Source organism: Gallus gallus, chromosome Z (assembly GCF_016699485.2).
Source record: "Gallus gallus isolate bGalGal1 chromosome Z, bGalGal1.mat.broiler.GRCg7b, whole genome shotgun sequence".
NCBI lineage: Eukaryota > Metazoa > Chordata > Aves > Galliformes > Phasianidae > Gallus > Gallus gallus.
In genome coordinates, this window is record NC_052572.1 from 24,496,572 (window position 1) to 24,521,105 (window position 24,534).

At 37.0% G+C, this 24,534-nt stretch overlaps 1 protein-coding gene across 3 annotated transcripts in view; it reads left to right on the plus strand.

Moving 5' to 3' along the window:
- The window catches only part of COL4A3BP (collagen type IV alpha 3 binding protein), a 74,478-nt gene extending 50,371 nt beyond the window's left edge, over positions 1–24,107 (plus strand). For 2 of the 3 annotated variants that reach the window (XM_424796.8, XM_040656070.2), the window contains 12 exons: positions 3,349–3,506; positions 6,489–6,581; positions 7,894–7,980; positions 9,674–9,766; positions 10,322–10,399; positions 14,066–14,161; positions 14,693–14,825; positions 15,996–16,066; positions 18,207–18,335; positions 18,806–18,935; positions 20,196–20,332; positions 20,891–24,107. In XM_424796.8, coding sequence (XP_424796.3) covers positions 3,349–3,506; positions 6,489–6,581; positions 7,894–7,980; positions 9,674–9,766; positions 10,322–10,399; positions 14,066–14,161; positions 14,693–14,825; positions 15,996–16,066; positions 18,207–18,335; positions 18,806–18,935; positions 20,196–20,323 — 1,196 coding nt within the window. In that variant the 3' untranslated portion in view covers positions 20,324–20,332; positions 20,891–24,107. The remainder of the gene's footprint in view (positions 1–3,348; positions 3,507–6,488; positions 6,582–7,893; positions 7,981–9,673; positions 9,767–10,321; positions 10,400–14,065; positions 14,162–14,692; positions 14,826–15,995; positions 16,067–18,206; positions 18,336–18,805; positions 18,936–20,195; positions 20,333–20,890) is intronic. The other variant, XM_004937347.5, reaches the window with a different exon arrangement.
- The last annotated feature ends 427 nt before the right edge of the window (positions 24,108–24,534 follow it).

Below are 24,534 nucleotides of genomic sequence, written 5' to 3' on the forward strand. Positions count from 1 at the left end.
AGGGACCCCCAGGGACCAAGTCCAACTTCTGTCTTCACACAGGATCTAGTAGTTTACCAGTCTTGTGCTCAAACCATTAGATTTATAATTTGTTTAAGGAATTGTGTTCTCATTGTCTTTTGAAATTTCCATTCTGCACCTTTCCTGAGTAGGGAGGAGAAAGTTAGCATGACTGCAGAGATTGCTAACTTTGCTATGAAGTTACCATATTTGGACAGGGAAGTTTTTTCTGCAGTTCCTAGGAACCTTTAATGAAGAGTTAGAGTGCGATGAAGGTATACAAATGTATTGTTCACTTTCCCATGGAAAAATCTGGTAACTGAAGCAATGGTCATTTGTATTGAAGCACCAAGGAGAGTGGCTGACTGATGTGTATTTATTAGTTGGGATATTACAATCTAGGAATGTAGGAATCTTGATCGAAAAGTGTCCCCATCTATCTGCTTGGGAAAAATGAGTGGATTTGGGCTTAACTTAAATAAGAGTGGGTGAAACCTACTGTGAGAACGACTTTAAGGGCAGAAGATAGAACTACATAGATGAAGGAGATAACCTGATGTACAGTACAGTGGTATTTGTGGTGAATTTCTGTTCTTCAAATGCAAGAAGAATATTCACCAGCATTGCTGAAATAATGAGGTTATTCTCAGAGGAAAGCTAATCCTATTAATCCTACTGCCATCCACAGAAGATCAACAATAGGTATCACTTAATAAGTGGGTAATACTCCCACCCATTTCTTTTTCATGTAGAATTAGTATAGTGGTACAAGTTGAAGAAGTGGCATAAAGTGGAAGAGAAAAAGGAACTTTGTTTTTGTACTTACTGTCTTCTAAAAATAATCTTCCATTTCACTGGAAAATGGATTTTACCAAACAGGTTATGTTTTAGACGTCTGGGGAAGGGTTGAAAACCGTATCTTAGGAACAAGATGTAAAAACTGATCGATCCTAAAAGAGTAGAGGTGCAGAACAGCTAAAGAGCATGGTACTAAAAAAAAAAAAAAAAAAAAAAAAACATTATCATGAAAGGAGGGAGAAAATGATTCAGAAGTAAAGCAAAATGCTTAAGAGACAGGATAATTAAAAAGGAATCGCTTGACTCAAAATGTTGAAATTGAATTTAAAGTAGGCAAGAAATCATAGCAGAGCTTTTTTTCAGTTGACTACATCTTGATTAGAAAGCTAGAAGGTAGTTCCAATAAGAAAAACTTTACTGTTATCCTTTAACTTGAACCTGTAGATGTCCTGATGGAAGATTTCAGCTTGAAACACTAGATCCTGTAGTTGATGTAGAAAAGAAGTGTAAAGAGGAAATCAGAAAGATGTTCAGCTTCTCCAGATAGAAAATCTGATAAATATTGTTAATATTCTGAAGCTTAACTATTTCTGTGCTGCGGCTTGTGGTCATCTTCAGACATGTTCTGGGAAGAAAAGTGTCTCCTGAGGAGCACCTCCATACACAGTAAAGAGTCTCCTGAGTGATCCTCTCCTCAAAGAAATAAGCTTTGCAGCATTCTACAAGAAGTTCATTTTTGACCAGTGTTTTTTACAATGGGCGAAATGGCTGACTTTGAATGAAATTTCAAGCTGCTTAGGTATCACTGCTTCTTTGAGACTAGTCACTGAATAAGGACTTAAATACATGGTAACCAAAGCCATATCAGCGTATTAATGAGTTGTAGCTGAGACTCAAAGAAAGCTGGCTTTGTTCCAAGAATTGAGACTTTGTTGCTGCATTACTCTTAACAAACTACAGCAGAGATTTGTGAAATGAATTTTCTATGCTGCAGCTGGTAGGTGTTTGTTCAGCATGTCTAGCAGCATTATGTGCTGAAGAAAAAAACTGCTCTATAAAGCAGCACAGTTCTGCTGGTGAGCCTGCAGGTGAGCATACTGTACACCAGCAGGACAAATGAGTGGTGTTGCGGTTCTCAAAGAAAAATGCAGTTTTTGTGTGAAGCTGTTGCTTGATTTTCATTATTCGCAGTGAATCCACTGCGTTGCCTCCTTGCCAGCTTATACCACTTTCAGTCTCAGCCTCCTCCATGTTCCCTCTGCAGCTGTTAGGGAGAGGGAGATCTCGTTTGCTCGTTATTATTTCTGAAACATAATTTTTTCTTTTCTTTTCCCATCCCCTATCATCTTCATTTGTTAGGGAGTATTCTTCATTAATATGGAATAAAAAAATAAGCTGTGTTTTACCATACCGTGTATGCTTACTGGGGAAATTGAAGTACTGTATGGTCTGTAATCATGTATTTGAAAAAAAAAAAAAAAGTTTGATTCCTTGTGAAGGAAGAGCATATAAAGCCTCTGGAGACTTACACCACTGCTTAAGACCATGTGATGTTTGCTTTCTGTTCCCCAAGTGCAGACACTGTGATATACCATCAGAGAACAACAATTGCATTTCCCTTCCCTGTAAGAACAGAGCTTCTTGAAAGAAGCTCTGCTTTGCCCATACAGGCAATTATTGGATAAACTTAACGTAAATATTTATTTCAGCTTTTTAAACCATAACAGTGGCACACTGACAAACCAAAGAAAAATTAAATAAAAATGCATTATCCAGCTGGGTGATAAGTCACTAGCTTTAACCATGGCATAGCAGGAGGTACTTGAGCTTGCTGAGCTCAGTGTTCAACATGGGTTTACTTCTGCTTTCTGATACTTAATGGCATTAATGTGTGGTGTTTGATTTGTTATTCTGTCAACCTATATGTAAGTTTGACATATAATAGGTATTTTTTTGTCACACATTTTAAGTGATTTAAATAGCCTTAGCAACAGATGGCTTGTTTGGCAGCATGAAGTAGTTATTGGAATTGCAAAACCCACAAAACTTGGATAATTCCACACATTTGATACTTTTATATAAATCATACCTTTTTACTTTGTGGATTTAAAATCTATAATTACCAGCTTAGAGCAACTTTGAATATGACATTTTGGCTTTGGTTTCATTTTTTAATTGTTCCTTTCTGAGTACCGAATTAGGAATGTTGAGGTTTCTCTGTCTTAGGCCTCACGTCAAGCTCTCAAACTGCTATTGTTACGAAGTATTACCACTCCCTCCACCTACATGATTTGCAGAGCACAGGGTAATACAGCATTACAAGCTGACTTGAAATAGAGTGTAGCAAGATGAAGCTGAAGGGGTGCATTCTTCCTTTTGAATCTCTTTCGTTATCCTGTGGATAGCTGCAAATGATTAGCACATTTGATTTTTGTTTCTAAATCAACTTTCTAGCCAGTATATTCAAACAATTGTAATATAAACCATGCTTTTAAGATGCTTACTTGAATTAAAGGCAGCTGTCAGTAAATGGTTTATGTTTGTTTTCAGTATTTCCACATGTGACACCCAAAGGAATTAATGGCATAGACTTTAAAGGAGAAGCTATAACTTTCAAGGCAACTACTGCTGGAATCCTTGCTACACTATCTCACTGCATTGAACTCATGGTAAAACGTGAAGAAAGCTGGCAAAAAAGGCTAGATAAGGTAAGATTGTTTTCCTTTCACTTTGGTTTACAAATAAAAAAACTTCAGCTTGAAATTTCAACAGCTGCTTTTAATCTTCTTAGTCCAGCCATTATTTTTATTTTATGTACAGCACTTATTAATTTCAGGTGTTTTCATTATTTATTAGTCCTACAAAAGGTTAAAATCTCATCCTGACTGTTGCTGATATGGTAGCATTCATCATATACTTTCTTTTTGCAGCCTGTGTTCAACTGGGATTCCTGTATTTTTTTTAAATCCAAAGAGAACCTGACAGCACTAATATAATAAGTTTTCTGCTTGCAGGCTTCTAAAGGAGACCTAAATCTCCATGCTGTATCCAGAATGATGTGCAAATCCAAAATGCTTAATTGTAAAATGCTAACAGTACTGAGAACAACCTATTCTTTAAAGGTTTAACTGTAAAGGTCTCTTTAAAGGGGGGGATCATCATTTTTTTCACTTAGTTTTAAGGGATGAGTAGAAAACATGACTTAAAAAAATCTACTGGTTTGGATAGTGGTGTTACCTGTTCTTCTGATGACAATGGTAGTTCACGCTAATCCTGTGTAACCACTATAGCAACTCAAAATGCACAGTCTTTTCTTCAGATGAGATGTGTTGGAAGCGTGTCTGGGATGTATTTCAGACTTTGTCTTCTACAGTCTTGCCAGCCTGCCATTATTGGCTGTTGTTCTGTGCCATTGTTGTTTCTTGTTTTTTAATTTAGCATGTTTACATATGGCATATATCACATCAAATCTTACTTTATATTTTAGTGGTACATGATTCAAATAATAAAAGCATTCAGATAAAATATATCTGTGCTTCAGTCCTTGCACCTGTCTCCAGCTCTTCTTTGTATGTCAAAGGCCTGGGCTTATCTAGTTGTTTTGATGCTTGAGACAACATTTAATTTGGTACTGGTTCATCTAAGAAGTTGGAGGAATTGTAGCACATCCAAGGCTTGAAATTCATTAATGGGGTCACAGAATAACTCAGATTGGAAGAGACCTTGGTAGATCTCTAGTCCAACTTCCTACTCAAAGCAAGGAGAGTTTGATATTAGACCAGCGTGGTCAGGGCTTCATTACATCTGGTTTCAAGTCTTCAAAGATGGAGACTGCACAACCTTTCTGAGCAGCATGTTCTATACACCTGTGATTACAGTGAAATTTACAATGCTATAGTGAAAGTCTTTATTTCAGTATCTACTCTTTTTTTTATTCTTGTACCAGAGTCTGGCTCTGTTTTTTTGATGATCTCCTTGGTGGTCTCCCGACAATTTTTTTCTCTTGACTGAGCAGACAGACTTAATCAGAATTTTCTTAGCGCATGGATGAAATGAATTTTTCTTGTCCAAAGTTTTGTGTATTTTGATATGGAATAATATGTTAATATAGAACGTAGTTTAGATCAGTTATTAGTCACTAGACTAACTTCAAAGCACTTTTTTACCTGCAAATGATTAAGAAAACTGAATTTCCCTTTAGTTCTCATGTTACTGGTATGCCATATGTGGATTAGCTTACATCTCATGAGTAAATACATTTGAAAGGGGATCGTGATCTTATTTGAACTTGGTTTTCCAGAAATTAAATAGGAAAGATTTCTCAAAACTTGGAGATTTTAAGGTTCTTTGCTTTAGTAAGCTTGCTGGCCCTGACTGGTGTGGGAATAGTGGGAAATTTGGTCCAGAGTCCTCCATGGGCCACTGTTCCTGTCAGGAATGATCTGCAACAGCATGGGCTTTCTGTAGGCCACAGTTTCTTGAGCTGACATCTATCTGTTCCAGTGTGTGGGGGTTCTCCATGGGCTTGCAGTATGGATATGTGTTCTGCCATCGAGCACCACCTCCTCCTCTGGCCTTGACATTCCCTCTGCTGTTTCTCACTTTTTGTTCCCTCCTCCTCTCTCCCAGTGATGTTTTTTTGGCTGGGTTTTTTTGTTTGTTTTTTTTTGTTTTTGTTTTTTTGCAGAAGTGTCATTTATATGGCTGGTGGGCTTAACTGTGTCCTGCAGTGAGTCTGCTTTGGAGCTGTCTGGACCTGGCAATGTTTGGCATGAGCCCTGACCTCCCATAGAGGGCCCTCTGCATCCTCCATAGTAGAAATGTCTTTATATCTACACTCTCCACAAGAATTTTTTGTCTTTTCACTACATTGCTTTACTGGCTCAACATAGTTTGTAAAAGTGTCTTCTACATCTATGGATCTGATTTAAAAGCATTGCATTATCATCAGATGAATGTCTTCTGAGACAGAAGTAAATATTGTGAGATAATGAAGTTCAGCCTACTTCCTCATATACATTAAAGGGGAAAATCTGCCGAGGAAATGCTAGCCTTAATCTGATTCCAGCATCACTACTACTTTATTCAAAATGTGTAATGTAGATACAATTAGTGGCTTCAATACAGTCATACACCTGTTATGAGAGAATGATGTTGACTTGTTAGTCTCTGCCTGGAATTCATGAAATGACTCACTTGGATCCTATGCCAGCTAACTACAGATAGAAGCTTACATGCAGTGACTCATTAGTGTCTCACTATATTCAACGAGTTAGCATTTTACCAGTTTTACCCTTCACCCTTTATTATTGCTGCCCAAGCAATGGTATTGAGCAGTTCAAATAGTCACTTAGCAGATCTGACCCTCAATTTATAGTTATAACCATTTATAGTTATATTTAAACTAGATATTGATTTTTGGTTGCTGATCTAGTAGTTCCTTGCACATGACTTGAAAGAAAAAAAAAATGGGAAAGGGTTTCTCAAGGTAGTTAACTTCCCAAGTTTTGTATGAGTATATGTGAATGCACACAGTGTGTGCATGCAAATAAAATGAGAAAATTGGTGGCTATGGACATCTTGGGGAAAAAAGCTATACTGATCATTCTGTTTGTTGGCATATGTACTATTATCAGCCAGTTCATTCCTTCAGCATCAAAAGATCATGTCATTTTGGTGTCATTTTGCAGGAGACAGAAAAAAGGAGAAGAACAGAAGAAGCATATAAAAATGCTGTAACGGAACTGAAGAAAAAGTCCCACTTTGGAGGGCCAGACTATGAGGTACAGTTCTGCTTTGAATTTTTTAAAATGCCAAGAGTTTGAAAGATTAGCTTATTTATTAAACGATTGTATGTGTAAGTCGAGGTGTTTGGCTCGTGCAAGAGTATTCATGCCACTTCAGTTTTTCCAACTTTTCCAAAACCGAAAACTGGATGACAAATTTCTATCCTCAATTTTTTTAAGTAAAATTCAATCTTCGTCTTGTCCTTCTTGCGTCTAGAGTAATTCATTTACTGTTATTTCTGGTGGTTTTTGATTATTTTTTCATACATTTGATATTGCTCATATGGAGTAGTTACACTTCTCCTTTCTAATGGGTCAGCTGTGTAGGTATGTAATACAAATACAGAAACGCTAGAGGCAGAGGCAGTCCTAGAATCTGAAGTTTCACTAGAATCAATTTTTAACTTGTCTCAGTTACTTCAAATATGATAATAATCAGCAGTGATTTAAGATTCTGCTTCGGCTGTTAAATTGTGTATTTCAGCAGCTTCCTCCTCAGGTATTTACTCAAATTCTACAGTGTATAAACCATCTGCTGAAAAATACTACAAGCCAATGCACCTATAGTGCAGTTTGTGTGATTCTTTTTTTTTTTTTAAGAGCTTGACCCGTTCACAAGCATTAATCAAATGCTTGTTTCTGCTTAAAAATCAGAACCTGAGAAATAGGAGCAATATGATGAGGTACTTAATAGACATTTGAACACTACTGCTTCTCTCAGGTGTCCATTTTAGTTTTTTGAGATTTGGTAGATTTGTTTGTTTTACAATACAATAACAACAGTAAGCCTAGTTTTCTTAAAATTTAAGTATTAAACTTGAGTTTTCTGTACTGAATTCTACCTGTTTATGTTAAGCTATTCTTTCCAAGAATTCTCAAGTAAATGATTCCCAGTATTTTGTTTTATTTTTTATATGGAATCTACCTGGAATACTCAGAAGTAGTCTAATTGTGCATTTACGTTTACTTTTCTGACACATTGTAAACGTTTTTAAGAGGAAATGTATGTCAACTAAATCTTAAGTTTGCTGTGAAAGTATGTTGACGTTTCCTCAGTTTCCTGTTTGTTTTTTTTTTACATTGTTTACATTACTATCCCCCTCTGTTACAGTTAGAGGGAGTAGCTTTCTTTAACAAGCAGTGTTTTCAGATGAATTGTAGTCTGAGAATATTGGTAAAAATATTGAGATCTCTAGAAGAATTTCATTCTATCAGTTACATACATAATACATACACTTCTGAAATTAGACTTCAATGGAACTCTCATGTCTCCAAAGTTTTGAACTACTTCTTGTTTCTTATACTCTAGGAGGGCCCTAATAGTCTGATTAATGAAGAAGAATTCTTTGATGCTGTTGAAGCTGCTCTTGATAGACAGGATAAAATGGAAGAACAGGTACTGATGCTTGAAAAATGTGTTAATGATGTGCACTTCATGGAAAGCTTCTGTGGCCTATGCTCATTCCTTGGGTGCATCTCCTGACTCTTAAAAGTAGAATTCAGTTCTTGGTAAACAAATACTGTTGTTTAACACTAATTTTGAGAAGGTGATTTCACAGCTCATGTGAATTACAGCACAAATGTCAACCTAATTGAATCTCTCATTTCTAATTCTTACATATCTTAGAATTCTGTATAAAATGTATTTGTAACAGATACATGTGCAAATAGGAATACCGAACGCTACAGGTTATCTGTCCAAACCTCATTACTGCCCTGAAGTTTATTTTGCTAATAGCAGTGGCAAGGATCAAACAGGAATAAGATGCATTAAGTGCAAGGGTTGCTTTGAAAGTAATGCCTCCTATTTATTTCCATGGAAACTATAACAAATACAGGGAGCACAGTAACACTATTTGGTAGAGCAAATTCACAGCTACAAAACATCATTTTTCAGCATGGTCACCACCATTAGCTATGTGTTTTTTCCAGTGACCTGCTGTTTTACAACTGCTGTGATGGTATCATTCCAGGAAAATGTTGACCATGCAGACTGTCTTTCAGCAGCCTGAACAGATGGAAGCAAAAAGCATAAAGCCAGACCACAGTGGATATGATAGGACAGTCTAGCCGAGATGGGCAGTGTGCTCCATGGTCCTCAGACCGATACATGGGGCCTGCTGTTACTGTATTACAAGACAAAGGTTGTTTTTTTTGTCTGGCCTTACTCTCGAAGTTCCAACCTTCGGTTTAGACAGTGTTAGTGTAGCAGTCAGAGCTGATGGTTTGTCTGAATTTTAGGAAGTAAAGAAGAATCACTCCTTTTCTATCCCAAAAGACAGTCCACATCACTTTACCCACTGAGGGCTGCATCTTGAACTTTTTGTTCTATGGGAAACTCGCATGTTGCTGCTGTTGACCATCGTTTGGTCTCCATAGACATTCAGCAAGCATCAATGAATGTGTCAGTGGGTGCAATTTTTTTCCTCATAGAGGAATTTGGTGACATACCTTTGCTTGTCAGTCTGCCCCTTTGCTACCATCTATGGAACAGCAACAAAGTTGTGACAGAATATTGGCAGGAAGGATCAACCTTTATTGCCGTACACCAACACCCACCTCTGACATTGTGGGCCAACATCATAAAACAAAAGCATTACTTTTTGAGCAGCCTTGGTATATAGAATATGAGAACATAAAGAAGTGTGTAAAACAAGAGGGAATAATCACGTGGTGTATCCTTTTTCTTAGAATTGTTAAACTTCATGAAAACAATGAAAATAATGACTTGGTTAAGAACTGTAAGACTTCCTGGTAGATGTGCTGTACCCAACAGAGTCTACATGTGTTGGAGTCTCTTAGCAAAGACTAAAAGTTTTGAATGATTATTACTACTATGTTGATGCAGCAGCCTTAATGTTACCAGTTAATTTTCCTTAATCTAGAAACACACCTGGAAGTATAGATGAAGTGAATGAATACTTCATTCACCTAAAAGACCATCAGGATGTCAACTTAAGGCCTGTCAGGGATGGCATTTGTTCTTGTTTTAATGCAGTAGCCATTATATAGACTGAGGGTGACTCACTCTCTTTAATAGTACACTTAGTAACAACTAACTACCAATAATTAAGCCTCTTTTGTTGCAGTCTCAAAGTGAAAAGGTCAGATTGCACTGGCCTACATCTTTACCTTCTGGAGATGCATATTCTGCTGTGGGGACTCATCGATTTGTCCAAAAGGTAAAATATTTCCCACAACTTCAACAGGATACTGGCTGATATGTGGTGTTTCTATATAATTTGTATGGGTAGGCAAGAATGATTTTCTTTCTGTGTTTCTAGTAACTTTTCATGGTTTATTCATATTCAATTAAAGCAGCTGGAATTGGAGGAAGACTATTTTCTCCTGGCTCAAAAAACACTGTTGTGAGTGTTCGTTTAGAATACTCTGTACTTCTTTTGAGATTATCACTGATAATAAAGGAGACAGACAAATTCTCAACATCAGTTTTTAAGATTTCTTCACTAAAATTGATTGAATTAAATTTTGTTAAAAGTCACTTGGATCAGGATCAGTGGACTTTCATTTTAACATTACTGGAAACACTGTGCTCCTCTCACGGGAGGAGCATAATGCATAATAGGTGCATGAAATCAGCATTTGCTGCTGTGCTTGCTGCTTATGGTGCTTTTGTTTTCCTTTTCTTCATTATCTTGTGCTTGCAAGTTGGTACTGAATGCTCTGTTGTGCCTTTGTTCTGATTACTTGGTTTTTTCTTTGTCTGTCTCTGGTAGCCCTATAGTCGCTCTTCCTCCATGTCTTCCATTGATCTAGTCAGTGCCTCTGATGATGTTCACAGATTCAGCGCCCAGGTACTGTATTTATGTGTAGAGTGGGGGTTACATATCTTTGCTATATTTCATCTTCTTCTCTAGAACCTGCATTTTTGTTACATAAATCACTGCTTGCTTTAAACTAGTACATTGAGACAAACAAAGGAGTTCTCTATTAGTGGGCTAAATGGTTGTCTTTTTACATTCTGCTTGCATGCATATCACTCGTGCAGAGGCCCAAACCTTGTGAAACCGTTGGATTGATTTCAGTAGCTTTAATAAAAATGCATACAACTTGAACTTTCTGCATTTCTGATTTTTGTGACAGTAAAATAACACCTGTTCTGTGTGGGTTGGAGGTGGTCTTTGCTTCAAATTAATTTTCTTCTTTTTAAATTAAAGGTGTAACTTTTTACCACTTGTCACTTGTAGTGACATTGAGGTGGTAATACTGATCTTTAATATTCAGTATTTTTGACCTCTATAACTAGAGATTTATTACTGAAGGTTATAAAGTATATTGTTAATAAGGTTGTGGATATGAATGTTTTTGTTTTTTTTTAATGAAAGCTTTCAATATATTCACTGAGTATTCAGAAAGTAACTCTGACTTTCTGAATATGTAAATTTACTTAAGTGATATACACTAGTAATGTACAAAATTACTTTAGATGCTTGCTCAGAAAGTCATAGTTTAAAGTTGGGTTAACTACGTGACATCATGTGTTTGCTCTCTAGTCTCAAAAATATGTTGTTCAAACATGACATTCATGCGGCTAGTTTTCTTCTACTGCGAGCCATATCTTACTGTGAACCAGAGCAGGAATTCCTCTAGGATATGTTACTTTATCTTTTTTTAATTGTGGTTTTAATATTGCATACAACCTGGTGGTTTCTTTTCAAATAGAAGGAATGGATTTTCTGTTGATTAACAAAGCCTAGAATCATGCCACCTGCAGAAAGTACTGCAAGGTTTGTGAGCAATAAGTTTATGTCATAAGCCAGTGCTACACAGTGTAGCAAAATAATAACATTAATCCAGACCCAGGCGTGATCAATGGCAAAAGAGGGAGAATAGACAGCAAGTGAGGTTCTACACAACACAACTCTGAGAACATGAACAACATTGCTTAAAATAAGTTTGTTTTGAGGTCAGATCTGTTATTTCAATCCTTCAAGCCCCGTGTTGGATGCCAAAAAGAACTGCTGTTGTTTTTTAACCTGTCAGGCAGCTCAATGCCACACAGCTGTTCATTCACTCTCCAGAGGTGGGTTGGGAGATAGGCTTGGAAAAAAGGTAAAACTTTTCAGGTGAAGTAAAGACTGTTTAATAGGACATTTTTGTCTTTTATACCAACAAAAACCGTTCTGCATCCATATGGTAAACCTCAGTAGCAGAGATCTAATACAGTGGAAAAATAAATCTTTTAAAAACAAATGCGAGGTTGACCAGATCTGTATCAATACAAATTAAAAATGACAGCCAGGTGGATTTGCATTTGTGGCTACTGCATGGATTTTACTAAGCAGAAGTTATCACCCAGTATTTTAGGATGTGGCATTACGTTAACTAACTCACCGCAGAAAGAATGATCTTGCTAATTTACAAAAATCTTCCCTGCCATTAATTATCTCAGTATATTTTCCCTGGATCAAATTACTACCAGGCTAAGAAATCAGTCCATCTTCTCTGGAGTTTCACCGCTAGTGAACACATAGGTGAAAGACTACTGAGACCATGAAGAGAAAAGCAGCATGCCATCTTCTCTTGACAACCTGCCCTGGGCTTTATTGACATAAAATTCCCTGTCTTGGGACTTAGTTTTTGGAAAAGCAAGATAACGTGATACAGAAAAAACCTAACTTGTTTCTAGACTTCATATCCACGGAATTTTGGTATCAACCAAAGGCTGACTAGGAACTTGTAGCTTTGTTTAAAAGATTGGGAAGTTAAAATATATATTCTGATAGGAGCTGGTTCTTCAGTATTCTTTCAGAAAGAGGGGGAGTTGTTACTTCAGAGAGGCTGCAGTCTTAAATTCTGCAGGTGTTTTGCTGATCATTTTCTATTTTACAAGTTTATCTAGTTTTAAAATAGATTGAGTTGTTAAAGGCCTTTTAGATAAGAACTGCCCACTTAATTTTCCAGCCAGGTTTGCATGGCACAGAGATTAATGTATCTTTGCAGACCATCTCTGTAGCTGACAAACAACAGATGTAGTAGTGTGATTTCTCCCATATTGACTGTGGATATTGACTCTGTGCCTTAAGGCAGTACCTAAAACAGGTATAGTTTGATAGACGTCTTTCAGGTAGATTGAATACAGTTTGGACAGGTAGCATGTACAAAACAACTGTAGGTATTGCATTCCTTGGACAAGTAGAAGTAATTGCTTGATAGGGAAAAACAGCTATTTTAGTTCATTTTAACTTAAAAAAAAAAAAAAAAAGAGGAACCAAGGAATTGGACTGATAAATTGTTTCTCTGATCTTAAGCACGTTTCCTAAAAAGTACACTGTACAAATACAATTACTGCTTTAAATTAAAAATAAATTAACATAGCTCTGTTACAGCACATACAAGGAAAAGCTCTGCTGCTGCTACTGTTTCAGTTTTATTCTTAAACTACTCTGTTGGTCAGTTAAGTAATGGTTAAGTGTAGTGCTTTTCAGTTTAAAAACAAAACAAACAAAAAAACCATAGTAATTCAGATAAACTGTGTCAGTCAGGTGGTATTACTTGCTGTGACAGATTTTAGTGGTCACCTACTGCTCAGGTGAAGCTTAGTATATTGTTTACAATATCTGTAAACATTACTCAGTGGTGTATACCTTATTTTTGCTTCTATTTTTATTTGGAAGAGTAGAATTCTGTAATAGGACAGGGACAGAAAAAGCATTGTAGAATGAAACTGCAGACTGAAAATAATAATGCAAATGAAAAGGCATTTCCTGTTCTGTCACCCACTGTCATGCACATTATGCAGAATTTTTAACAAATGAGGTGTTCCAAATTTCCAAACAAATGAGGTAGCTGGATTAAAACATATCAAATATCTGAACTTTAAGGAAAGCACACAACTGTTTAATTTTAAACAAACGCTTTGTAATAGATGGGTCTCTGTGTCATCTGTTTTTTGAATGTAAGCACTTCTGTCTTCTTCCTAATTTGCAATTGTGCGAAGGTTCCAGTGAAGCAGAACAGGCATGTTTTGCTGATGACTGAGAATCACAGCTGATCTGTTCCTGTGTTGGGTTTGCTGGTGTCAAACCACAACACTTCCACCCTGCTCTCACCATTCCCACCTCTACACCCTTGTTCAGCTTTCTAAGTGTTCCTTATTGGATATTGTTCTACAAAAGTCACTGGGCACTGTAATTCTGCGTAGAGATACCTGAAGTAATTTTGCTGAACTGAAATAGTTTTCAGGTAGAAGTAGGGTGTTTTGACATTTCAAGCATACAAAGGAGGAATGGGAAGTACTCACAAAGAATTAAGTTATACTTTAAATCATTGTTTTGTTTCTGAAGCCTAGAAGTATCTGTATCTTAAGTACAATATCTTAAGCTTGGATAGAGAACTCTGTTGTCCCAGTTCAGCATGGCTCAGGATTGACATATTCATATGTGGCTTCCAGTACTGTACAACTGCCTGTCCGAGAGAATGAAAAAAAATTAAAAATGTATTTTTTTTTTGCTTTAAAGGTGGAAGAGATGGTACAAAACCATATGACTTATTCCTTACAAGATGTAGGAGGAGATGCCAATTGGCAGCTAGTGGTTGAAGAAGGAGAAATGAAGGTAAACATCTGGATTATGCTTAACTCATGTCAGTCCTATATCCTTGTTCTCTTTGGATACTATCACTCAGTAAGTTATGCTGTTAAAACTTCTGAGAACAACATTGTTTAAGCTAGAACAAGAGTTCACTACAGCTGCAACGCCCTATGTAACACCTTCAATGACTTTATGGATTTCTTCATTCTCTCCTACTAAAAACTTGGCGTTAAAATGACATAAATTCAAAATATGAGGATGTTATATGGTAGCAAGCTGCTGTCGGCTACCTTACTGTGCTTGTGTGGAGCCTTATACGTAATGATAATGTAGTTTAGTTTTTTTTATGGTAGAGATTCTCAAAATAATGTTATTGTAATGTGAAGTGTCATCTAAGAATATCTGCATTAGAAGTGACCAGAGAAAACTGTCTTGGCAAATTCTTCATGCATTAGTATTGCAGCTTTTTAAAAGCTGATGCTCATGTGTAAATTGTTTCGTATTTCAATTTTGACTGTTTCTTTCCTACATCTCATTCTTTGTATTTGATCATAGGTATACAGAAGAGAGGTGGAAGAAAATGGAATAGTTTTGGATCCTTTGAAGGCAACACATGCTGTTAAAGGGGTAACAGGACATGAAGTTTGTCACTACTTCTGGAATGTTGACGTTCGTAATGACTGGGAAAGTAAGGAATCTGTTCTTACGTCTTGCTTGGTTATTAGTGATCACAGAATTTCCCAGTTTGGAAGGAAACCACAGGGATTATTGAGTCCAGCTCCTCGCTCCACACAGGACCACTCAGAATTCAACCCTATGGTTGGAGTGAATATACCCATAGGGGTATATTCAAACCCCTATGTCTGATAGCGTTGTCCGAATACTTGAGCTCTGGCTGGTTTGGTGTTGTGACCAATGTCCTGGGGAGCCTATTCCAGTGTTCAACCACCCTCCCATGGGGCTACTCTCCTGCCTCTTGTCCTACAGTCTGTATATACAGCCAAGGTTGCCCCATCTCAAATGCAGAATCTGGTACTTGCTCTTGTTAAACTTCATGAGGTTGGTGATTGCCCAGCCCTCCAATTTATCAATATCTTTCTGCCTTTCTGTACTCAAGGAAGGTGACAACTCCTTATTTAGTATCATGTGTAAGCTTACTTAGTATGCATTTAAGTCCTGTGTTCAGTTATTTATAAAAGAATTAAAGAGAAGTGGCCCTAAAGTGGCTCCCTGAAGAGCCCACTAGTGACTGACCACCAGCCTAATGTAACATATTTACTCTGTTTGAGTCCGACCCATCAGCCAGTTGTTCACCCAGTGTTTTATCTGCTCATCTAGCCATTTGCTGGACACTCATCCAGAAGGGAAACAGTACCAAAAGCTTTTGCTGGCTTCTCTTTGTCAGCTAGATGGGTAACCTCATCATAAAAGGAGTTTAAGTTCATTTAACAGGATTTTTCCCTCATGAATCCTTGTTAGCTTTGACAGATAACTGTAATCTTTTAAGGGTTTTTCAGTAATTCCCAGAAAAATCTTTTCAATGATTTTACCAGGCACTGAAGTGGAACTTACAGGCCTCTAATTACCAGTCTTTCTTATTATCTTTTTTTTTAATTGATACAACTTTTGCTAGCTTCCAGTCAATTTATACCTCTTTAGATTCCTAAGTCCACTGAAAAATATTGAGAGAAGTCTCACAATAATACCAGCCAGCTCTTTCAGTACCATGGAATTAATCCCATCAGGCCCTGTAGACTCAAATGCAAGTCTGAATCAGCATATCAGCAAGCGTATTGTTCATAACATTGACCTAGTATCTATGCTTGTTTACTGATTTTTTTTTTTCCTGCTTTTGTAGCAACAATTGAAAACTTCCATGTTGTGGAAAATTTAGCTGACAATGCAATCATCATTTACCAGACACATAAGGTAAGAATTACACTTCACCTGTATACACACCCTACCAAAACAGTACTCTAGCTTGTTTTGAAGTACTTCAGTGGCTTAAATTTTGCCAAAACCAAAAATGTTGCTCAAAAAAGCAAACTAGCTGAGAACAGGCTCTTTATGAAACTGTAACTTTGTCAACTTTTTGAGCTTGGCTAGTTAGCATAATTGGTTGTGAATGTGTCTGCTATCATGTGATAAGAAATGAGAGCTGTTTAATATTATCTATAATAATATCATTTCCAGCAAGGCAGTGGTTATCTAGAGGAAACTGAAGCAGTAAGTCAACACTGACTACAAGCAAGAAACTTACTACTTCATCATTTGTCTTTTTGCAGTAATGCAAGCTGTTGTTAACTACAAATATTTGACATAAGCATTTCCGTTATGACATGGGACAGTTGCTGATAGAATATTTCATATAATATACGGTTTTGTGACTTGGTTATGGTGCTTTTTCTCCCCAGACAGTTTTGGTGCAACTTCACTAAATATTTCATTTGAATTGCAATTCAATAATTGGAATTTAAAAGGTTCAAAAAGAAAATTTACAACTAGAAGTACATATGAATCATAAAATCATATCACAGAATGGCCTGGGTTGAAAAGGACCTCAAAGATCATCTAGTTTCAGCCCCCCTACTTATGCGTAGGGTGGCTAACCACTAGACCAGGCTGCCCAGAGCCACATCCAGCCTGGCCTGGAATGCCTCCAGGGATGGGGCATCCACAACCTCTTTGGTCAACCTGTTCCAGTGTGTTACCACCCTCTGTGAGTGAAAATCTAACCTAAATCTCCCCTGTCTTAGATTAAAACCATTCCACCTTGTCCTATCACTACCCACCCATGTAAACTTAAATCTTGCATGTTGACAAGTTCTGGTGTACTCAGCTACTTGAACAATTAGACAATTACTTAGACAATTTTACTAGTTGAGGGTATTACCTTAAAAATGCCGTAACAAGAAAGCTTCAATATTCTGTTGTGTCAACTGTAGTGTTATGGTAAAAACAACATTTTTGCTTCTATTGAATGTCAGGAAAATAGCTTTTGTATAGTTTCTTTTTTTATATTTTTATTGGGCACTTCCACTGTGAAATTCTCTGTTGGAAACCATCAGTTTACCGTATCTGTCTTGCTGAAATAGTAGCTCTTGAAAATACTAGTTAAAGTGTTTATTTCTTTTTCTCTATTCCCTCGTATTTATGGAGACCTAGATGCATCTTCAAACTTCAGACGCATATATTTATACTTAGCCACTAGCTCTGCATGTAGCTTACAAGCAAAAGCCATTGCAGATTGTTTTCCTGCCTTTCAAAGGCCTTAAACTTCTGCCTTAATGCTCTTTTTAATTAAGTGCAGCAGCATAACCTGTTACGCATCTGTACAGTAACTATGTTTTCTCTGCTTCAGTTTTGAATACTGTATGAAATTACTAACACAGAAGCACGGAATCGTTTGTGTTTGAAAGGACTTAAAAGACAATCTAGTTCCACACTCCCTGCCATGAGCAGGGACGTGTCCTTCTTGTGCTGAGGGCACCAGAGCTGAACATAGTACTGCAGGTGGGGCTTCACAAGGGCAGAGCAGAGGGGACAACCACCTCCCTTGCCATGCTGGCCACCCATTTTGATGTAGCCCAGGATACATTTGGCTTTCTGGGCTGCAGGTGCATATTGCCAGCTTATTTTGAGCTTTTCATCCACCATCAGTTCCAAGTCCTTCTCCTCAGGGCCGCTCTCTGTCCACTAATCATCCAGCCTATATTCATGTTTGGGATTGCCCTGACTCCTGCACCTTACACTTGACCTTGCTTAATCCTGTGAGATAGGTATTGTATGGGCCCATTTCTCAAGCTTGGTTCAGATCCCTTTGGATGGTATCCCTTCCTTCTGTCTGCACCACTCAGCTTAGTGTCATCTTTGAACTTGCTAAGAATGCAGTTGATCCCGCTACCTGTGTCACTAATAAACATATTAAAGAGTACTGGATTAAACTTTTTTTTACTTAGATAACATGTCTGACCTTGTTAGCCTTAACTGTTTTGACCTTTTATTTAAGTATAAAAAGTACTTAATTTGTATCATTTTGAAAAGCTTATGATGGGATATTTCTCTGCAGAGGGTGTGGCCAGCTTCTCAGAGGGATGTGCTATATCTGTCTGCCATCAGAAAGATACCAGCATTCAGTGAAAATGATCCTGAAACGTGGATTGTGTGCAATTTTTCTGTGGAACATGACAGTGCTCCTGTGAGTGTTGCTTTCACTCTTATCTAGTTCTGCTTTAAGAATTTTTCTATTCCATTTTTCTATGCTGTTTTTCTGTTACATGGTGATGGTGTTGCAGTACAAATGTAAAGCAGGCTGGGGGTTGAGGGAGGTATGCAAAATACAGTTTTTCTTAAACAAGGTGATACAGTGACCTATGTGTTCCAAGACAAAAGCTTTTTTGCCTTATCTCAACAAAGTGTTGCAGAAGAATGAAAACAAAATATGTATGTGAAAACATTTTAGGGTTGCAAATTCGTGTTGAATTAAATTGATAAATCTTCTTTTTCTTGCATTTGTGGTACATCGCTGTGGTGCTAGAAGGCAAATTCTTCATAAAACAGACTCTGGGTTGTCTTAAATTTTATAGCAAGTGAAAACATTAGCAGTCAAGTAGGAAGAAATAAGCTTACTTTGAGGCTTACAAATGATTCTTCATTTTTCTCTGGTAGCTGAACAATCGCTGTGTCCGTGCCAAAATAAATGTTGCTATGATATGTCAGACATTAGTAAGCCCACCAGAGGGGAACAAAGAAATAAGCAGAGACAATATTCTATGCAAGATTACATATGTAGCTAATGGTAAGTCTTCATCTTTTCTACATATTTTTTCAGTGTTATATTCATGATATATGCTAATTCTGGTGAACTAAGTGCTAGCAAGAAAAAAATCAGTGCAGCTTTCTGTTAAACACAGGGCAATGTTTGTGATCTTTGTGTTCAAAAAGATTTGAATTAACGTGCTATGTAGCAGTCATCTAAGGGGGGTCATTTATGGTGTAGCACTCTGGGAGGAGTATTGTTTAGCTTAAGTACAGGAACTTGGGTGGAGGGGTGGGGTATGAGAATATCTGCAACTTGAATGGTTTGGCTTTTAGTTTCAGTATTTTTATTTGTGTTTTGCTGTCATTTTTTTTCCCCCTGATTCATCTTGTTAGGCTAAAACACTCAGTATTTAAGAAGGTACAAATACATTTTTTATGCGGATGTTTGCAAGCTGTATAGTTAGATATTTTGTTTTCTAACTGATAGAATCCTTCGTGTAGACTGTACGTTTATCAAAGCCAAACTGTATTGTTACTGTACCCAATATTTAGCAGCATATTACAGTACTGGACCCACATACCTATTAGATCATCTCCTGCAGCTAAAAAGCTCATTGAGTTGCTCACCTGCTTGTTATTTTTTAACCATCTATTATATGACTTACTAAAGAAGGCTGCAAAATGAGTTCAGTAAATATTTGCAATGTAGGAGTGATACAGCTTGTAGTAAATCCTGTACAAATATTGTGATATAATGCTAACCTCTTGGGGAAGGTGTTTTTTTCCCTATTTAAAAGTTTCCCAATTATGTGAATATATAATTCCATGACAGATGCTGAACTCTCATTGTGTGCTAAGTGCTAACTTGTTCAGCAAAATCTAAGTATATTTTGAAGTCCTGCAAAAATCATTTGTAAGACATTGATTGTAGCAATTCTGCAGACAAATTCAGCAGTAGCTGGAAAACTAAGATTGATTTCTGTTTTCTGTGAAATAAGAATTTGATTCTTCCCGTTTTTTCTTGGAAGCATATCACCTTCCATTTGGGCAGTGCTTGAAGATTCACGTGGCCTTATTTTATAGTTTTCTAAGCAATGGCATCATGGACCTGGACTGAATGTGAATATTAAGAGCCGGAAACACTGCAGTACAAGCTGTAATGGCCTAAAAAAAAGTTCTGATTATTAGTTGTTGTTTCTTTGGAAAAAGTTGCAGGAATACAAATTTACATTCTGGTTATGCAGCTTTTAGAGGGTTTTCTGTATTTCAGTATGCCTTTCTTCCTGTCTTCTTCTAGTCAACCCAGGAGGGTGGGCACCAGCATCCGTGTTACGGGCAGTGGCAAAACGAGAATATCCAAAATTCCTGAAGCGTTTTACATCATATGTGCAAGAGAAAACAGCTGGAAAACCTATTTTATTCTAGTATTAGCAGGTACAGACTCATTTTTAATAATTCATTGTTGTAAATGCTTAAGGCCAAACAGAAGCATGAAATCTAGAAATGTTTCATCATAATAAACATCAATACAACATTTAGTATGAATGTGTGTGTAATATTTCCCAATCACGTAATCTGTCAGACATAAGCCTTTGTACAAAGTAAGGCTTTGCTAAATTTTCCTTGGTGTGCAGACTGTAAAGCCATCGAATTCCAACAACGCAGTAGTATTTGAGAGCTCTGGCTTAGAGCAAGATCTGAAAGTGAGTTCTGTGCATGACACAGGCCACATTACTGTTAGATTCTATTTGTTATGTCAAATATCAAGTCTTTGTCAACTGATCCTTCTGTTAAAAGGCAGTCCTGTAAAATCTGATTGACGTATTTAATTGTGCATTGTTAGAGAGATAGTGTAGGTGAACCTGATGTGTCAAAAACATGTCATGAACCAATAGTTCAAATGTGATCATAGCAGCAGTAACATTATTTATGGAGTTTTAACAATTTCTTGTTTTCTTATTAGTGGTGTATTTTGTCTTTGCTTGTCTCCAGTGATCAGAGCAAGACTGAGTGAGCATTCCACGTTGGAGAAGTGACCATACATAGAGCACTCCATGCTGGAACGAAGGATCTACAGTCTTCTTATGGCCCAAATTCTAGGCTTTGTATACTGAAGTGAAGAAATGTTGCAACACCATGAGGTTGAATATTTAACACTAGCTCTCTCTCCTGCTAACTTCTCTTGCTGAATCAGTGTGTAATTATAAATACATGTATTGATAACATGTATATGGCTCTATTTTTATTTGCTTACTTTAGAAGAGGAAGAACGTTCAACTTTGAATCACCAACGTGAGTTACTGCTTTAACTTTGAACAACTTGCAGAATTTCATTGTCAGCCTTCCTCAGATTATTGCATAGTTTTTGTGCATGTCCAAAAAGCACAAAAGACAAATGCACATATAGCATACTGTATGTGCTTTATATGCACAAAAATCTGTGGTATTTTGGGGGAGGATGAGGGGAGGAGTTCAGTAAAGCCTAGTGACTTACTGGCAGGTCTTGTTTTGCTTTGTATAATCACAATTCATTGCTGCTGGTTTCTATAATGAATCATCTTGTTACATAAAATGTCAGTTAATAACTGAGGGCTGTCAATATCTTTATGACTTTGCCTTTTCTATTGTCTTACTCTTATGAAGATCTTTATTTCTGAAGGAGTAAGAGTGTGAAAAGCTTTATTTTTTTCCAGATATCTTTATATTTCTATTGTATTTTTTAGTTATGTAATGTGCTACAGAATTTTTGTTACTAAACATGATCCAGAGATTTCTGGAAAGATTCTGTATGAAAGGGCAAGAGACTGTCTGAAAGCTAAAAATCATCTGTCTGTGCTATACGTGGTCTGCTTTCCTGCATGATATCTAGAGGGCTTTTCTGAAGCTGTGAGAAGGTACACTATAATATTTATTGAAGTAATTTGGACTACGTAGGACAACATTCCCGATCTAGAATGAGGATGAGTACATTATTTTCAAATCCTGCATGTGTTTTCCTCATCTTAATAAAGCCATGCTATGAGGCTCATGTAGAAAACTATTTGCATCGATACCTGCCACTTGATCAAAACCTGTCAGAACTATGACAATGCATTGATCTTCTTGGAAAGTTCCCTTTAGTTGCTGTGAAAATTTAAATGTCAGATACTTTCCTGCCTTAGATTCTGGGGATGCTCATTGGGAGAGGATTCTCACAGACTGGTACTCACTTTGAGTTATTTAATCCATGTCCTGTAGTTGGAAAATATGCAGAGGCTGCTGGGTGTTTCGTTGACCTGTATATCTCAAGAAAAAAAGTTTCAGATATCTATTTTTCTCAAAAGAAAGGTGAAAGTTGTATTTGATAGAGTATAGTAGGTGCCTGAAAATAAATATAAGAGAGTAACTTAATAAAGATCTGGTGAATGATTAAGGGGATATTCACAGTGTTAGAAAAAAAAACCATGTTCTTTTACCTGTTCATTTTCTCTATCGAGACAAAACCATACATAACACACGATTACACATGCACGCGGATTTCATGCTCCATAACTGTACCTTTTTTATTTGCCTTTCTCTAAAAGTGTGCATGGAATATGCCTTATTACAGAACTATTCTGTTAATTTGAATACGTAGAGAAGTGCCTATATGGTAATGCTAGTAAGGCAAACGAGACAAAAATTTATACATGTTTACTATATCACCAGTGAGCATTTTATATAGTGATGTTAAAAAATAATTCTTATACCTCAAATGTACTTCATCTTTTTACAATCAGCAAAACAATTATTCATTCACCATAGCCGCTGATGGGAACTTCTAAAGAGAAAAAAAATGTCCAAGAGAGTGTAATTCCTTATTTGCCATTTCTGGTAATAGTTGTTGAACACAGGTGAGTCACTGTTTCTTAATTTAATTGGATAGCTTTATTTTACAAAGGAATGGAAAGTTTACAAAGCAGTATATAAATCTTTTATCATTAGTTGCATTTGCACTAAATGTGATGTACTTTTGCGATTTATTCTGTAAATAAAATCACACTACAGATACTCTTTGTAAAGAATACACTTTACTTTTAGATAAAGGCACTGGTACTTCACTGCAGCTAGCCCTGCCCAATCAGTGTTGTAAGAGGCTTCCAAAAAACTGAGGAAGGAGTTGTAAGATTAAGACATAAGTATTAAAAGACCTCTTCCAAAAAAAAAAAAGCAGCTTTCTTTGGGCCTCTTGGACTGCCTGTGTGCAAGCAGCCATCAGAGCCTTTCTTCCAGAAGGGATCTTCCAGTTATGGTTTTATACAATTTCTCCAGAGCTGCACCCCTTTTCCAGACACTGCCACAAATACGAGCACTCTGTGTTCTTTTCATCCTGTTAATGAATCTGTAGAATTGATACTGCACTGGTTTTCTTTGCAGAATTGCAGAAGCAGCCCCTTGCTCTAGGCTAGATGTTTCTGTAACTTGAGCCCGTTTGAAGGGCTGGGGATATGGCAGTGTAAGGATATAGCTTGATAGAACTTCCTGAGCAATAGTCATTGTTAGCCTGTCTGGGAAACCGAACAACTTGCTTTGAGCAACTTAGATGTGAGAAGTATGGTGCATTTTAGGGGCTGAGGGGAAATTACCTTTTAGTTAATTGGGCTGAGCTGGCTTATCTGAAGTTGTGCAGATTCTCTTTAAACTAATCAGATTGTCCACCTGTATTTTTGTCACGTTGTACAGATAATGCTGTATTTGAATTGCCACTGTTCATCTACAGACTCAGAACATGAATCATATTTTTGAGTACCTTGAGTGTGTAGAGTGTAACTGTTATATAATAGCTCTATGATCCTAATGATAAGTTTTAAAAATTAAAAGTTGGCTCTTCTATGTTACAACCACAGATTTAAAACCAGTATTTAAAGTGAAAAGTATTAAAAATTATGAAGAAAAACCCCTGGTTTGTAGTTCTTTCTAACTTTCAGTGCTTTAAGGAAACTTACTTAAATATATTACGCTGTAACCAACCTTTGGACTGTACATGAAGTTGTATGCCATACTACAGTGTATGTGAAACATATAACAGAAAGCAGCTTGTTTGCGTTACCGAGGTTGCTGAAGTGAAAACTGGAATGCCACATAAGCTGTTGATGTGTGAAAAATCTCATTCTGTACTAGCATATCAGAAGCATGTTAGACGATATTCCTGTACAGTGTAGTTTTAATATAGAGTGCTTCCAAAGTTGTATTTAAGCTCCTGTGTTCGTTTGTACAGAAATAACATCAGGAAAGCATGTGTGGGGAGAACGGAGATCCAGGGCTGAGAAATGCCAGAAATGCAATAAACTTGTACTTCTTCTGAAATAGGAAGAATTCCTAAGAACTGAGATGAGGTGGTGCAGAGCAGGCTTTCTTAATAGCAGGAATAACTGCTTCCTAATGGATGAATAACTGCCCCTCCTTTATTGGTTATGCGGGTATTTCTGTTTCTTATGCAGTAATCATTTAAGCTGTAGGAATCTTGCAGGTAAGTAAGATGAGGCAAACAGCTTGAGATAACAGAATGGCATTACTTGCACAATAAAGAAAACTTAGCTTAAGCTGAGTTGCATCAGGCCCTGGGTGATACAATGCAACAAATGCAGAGAGTCCTCCTGCAAGCCCTGCCCTCAAAT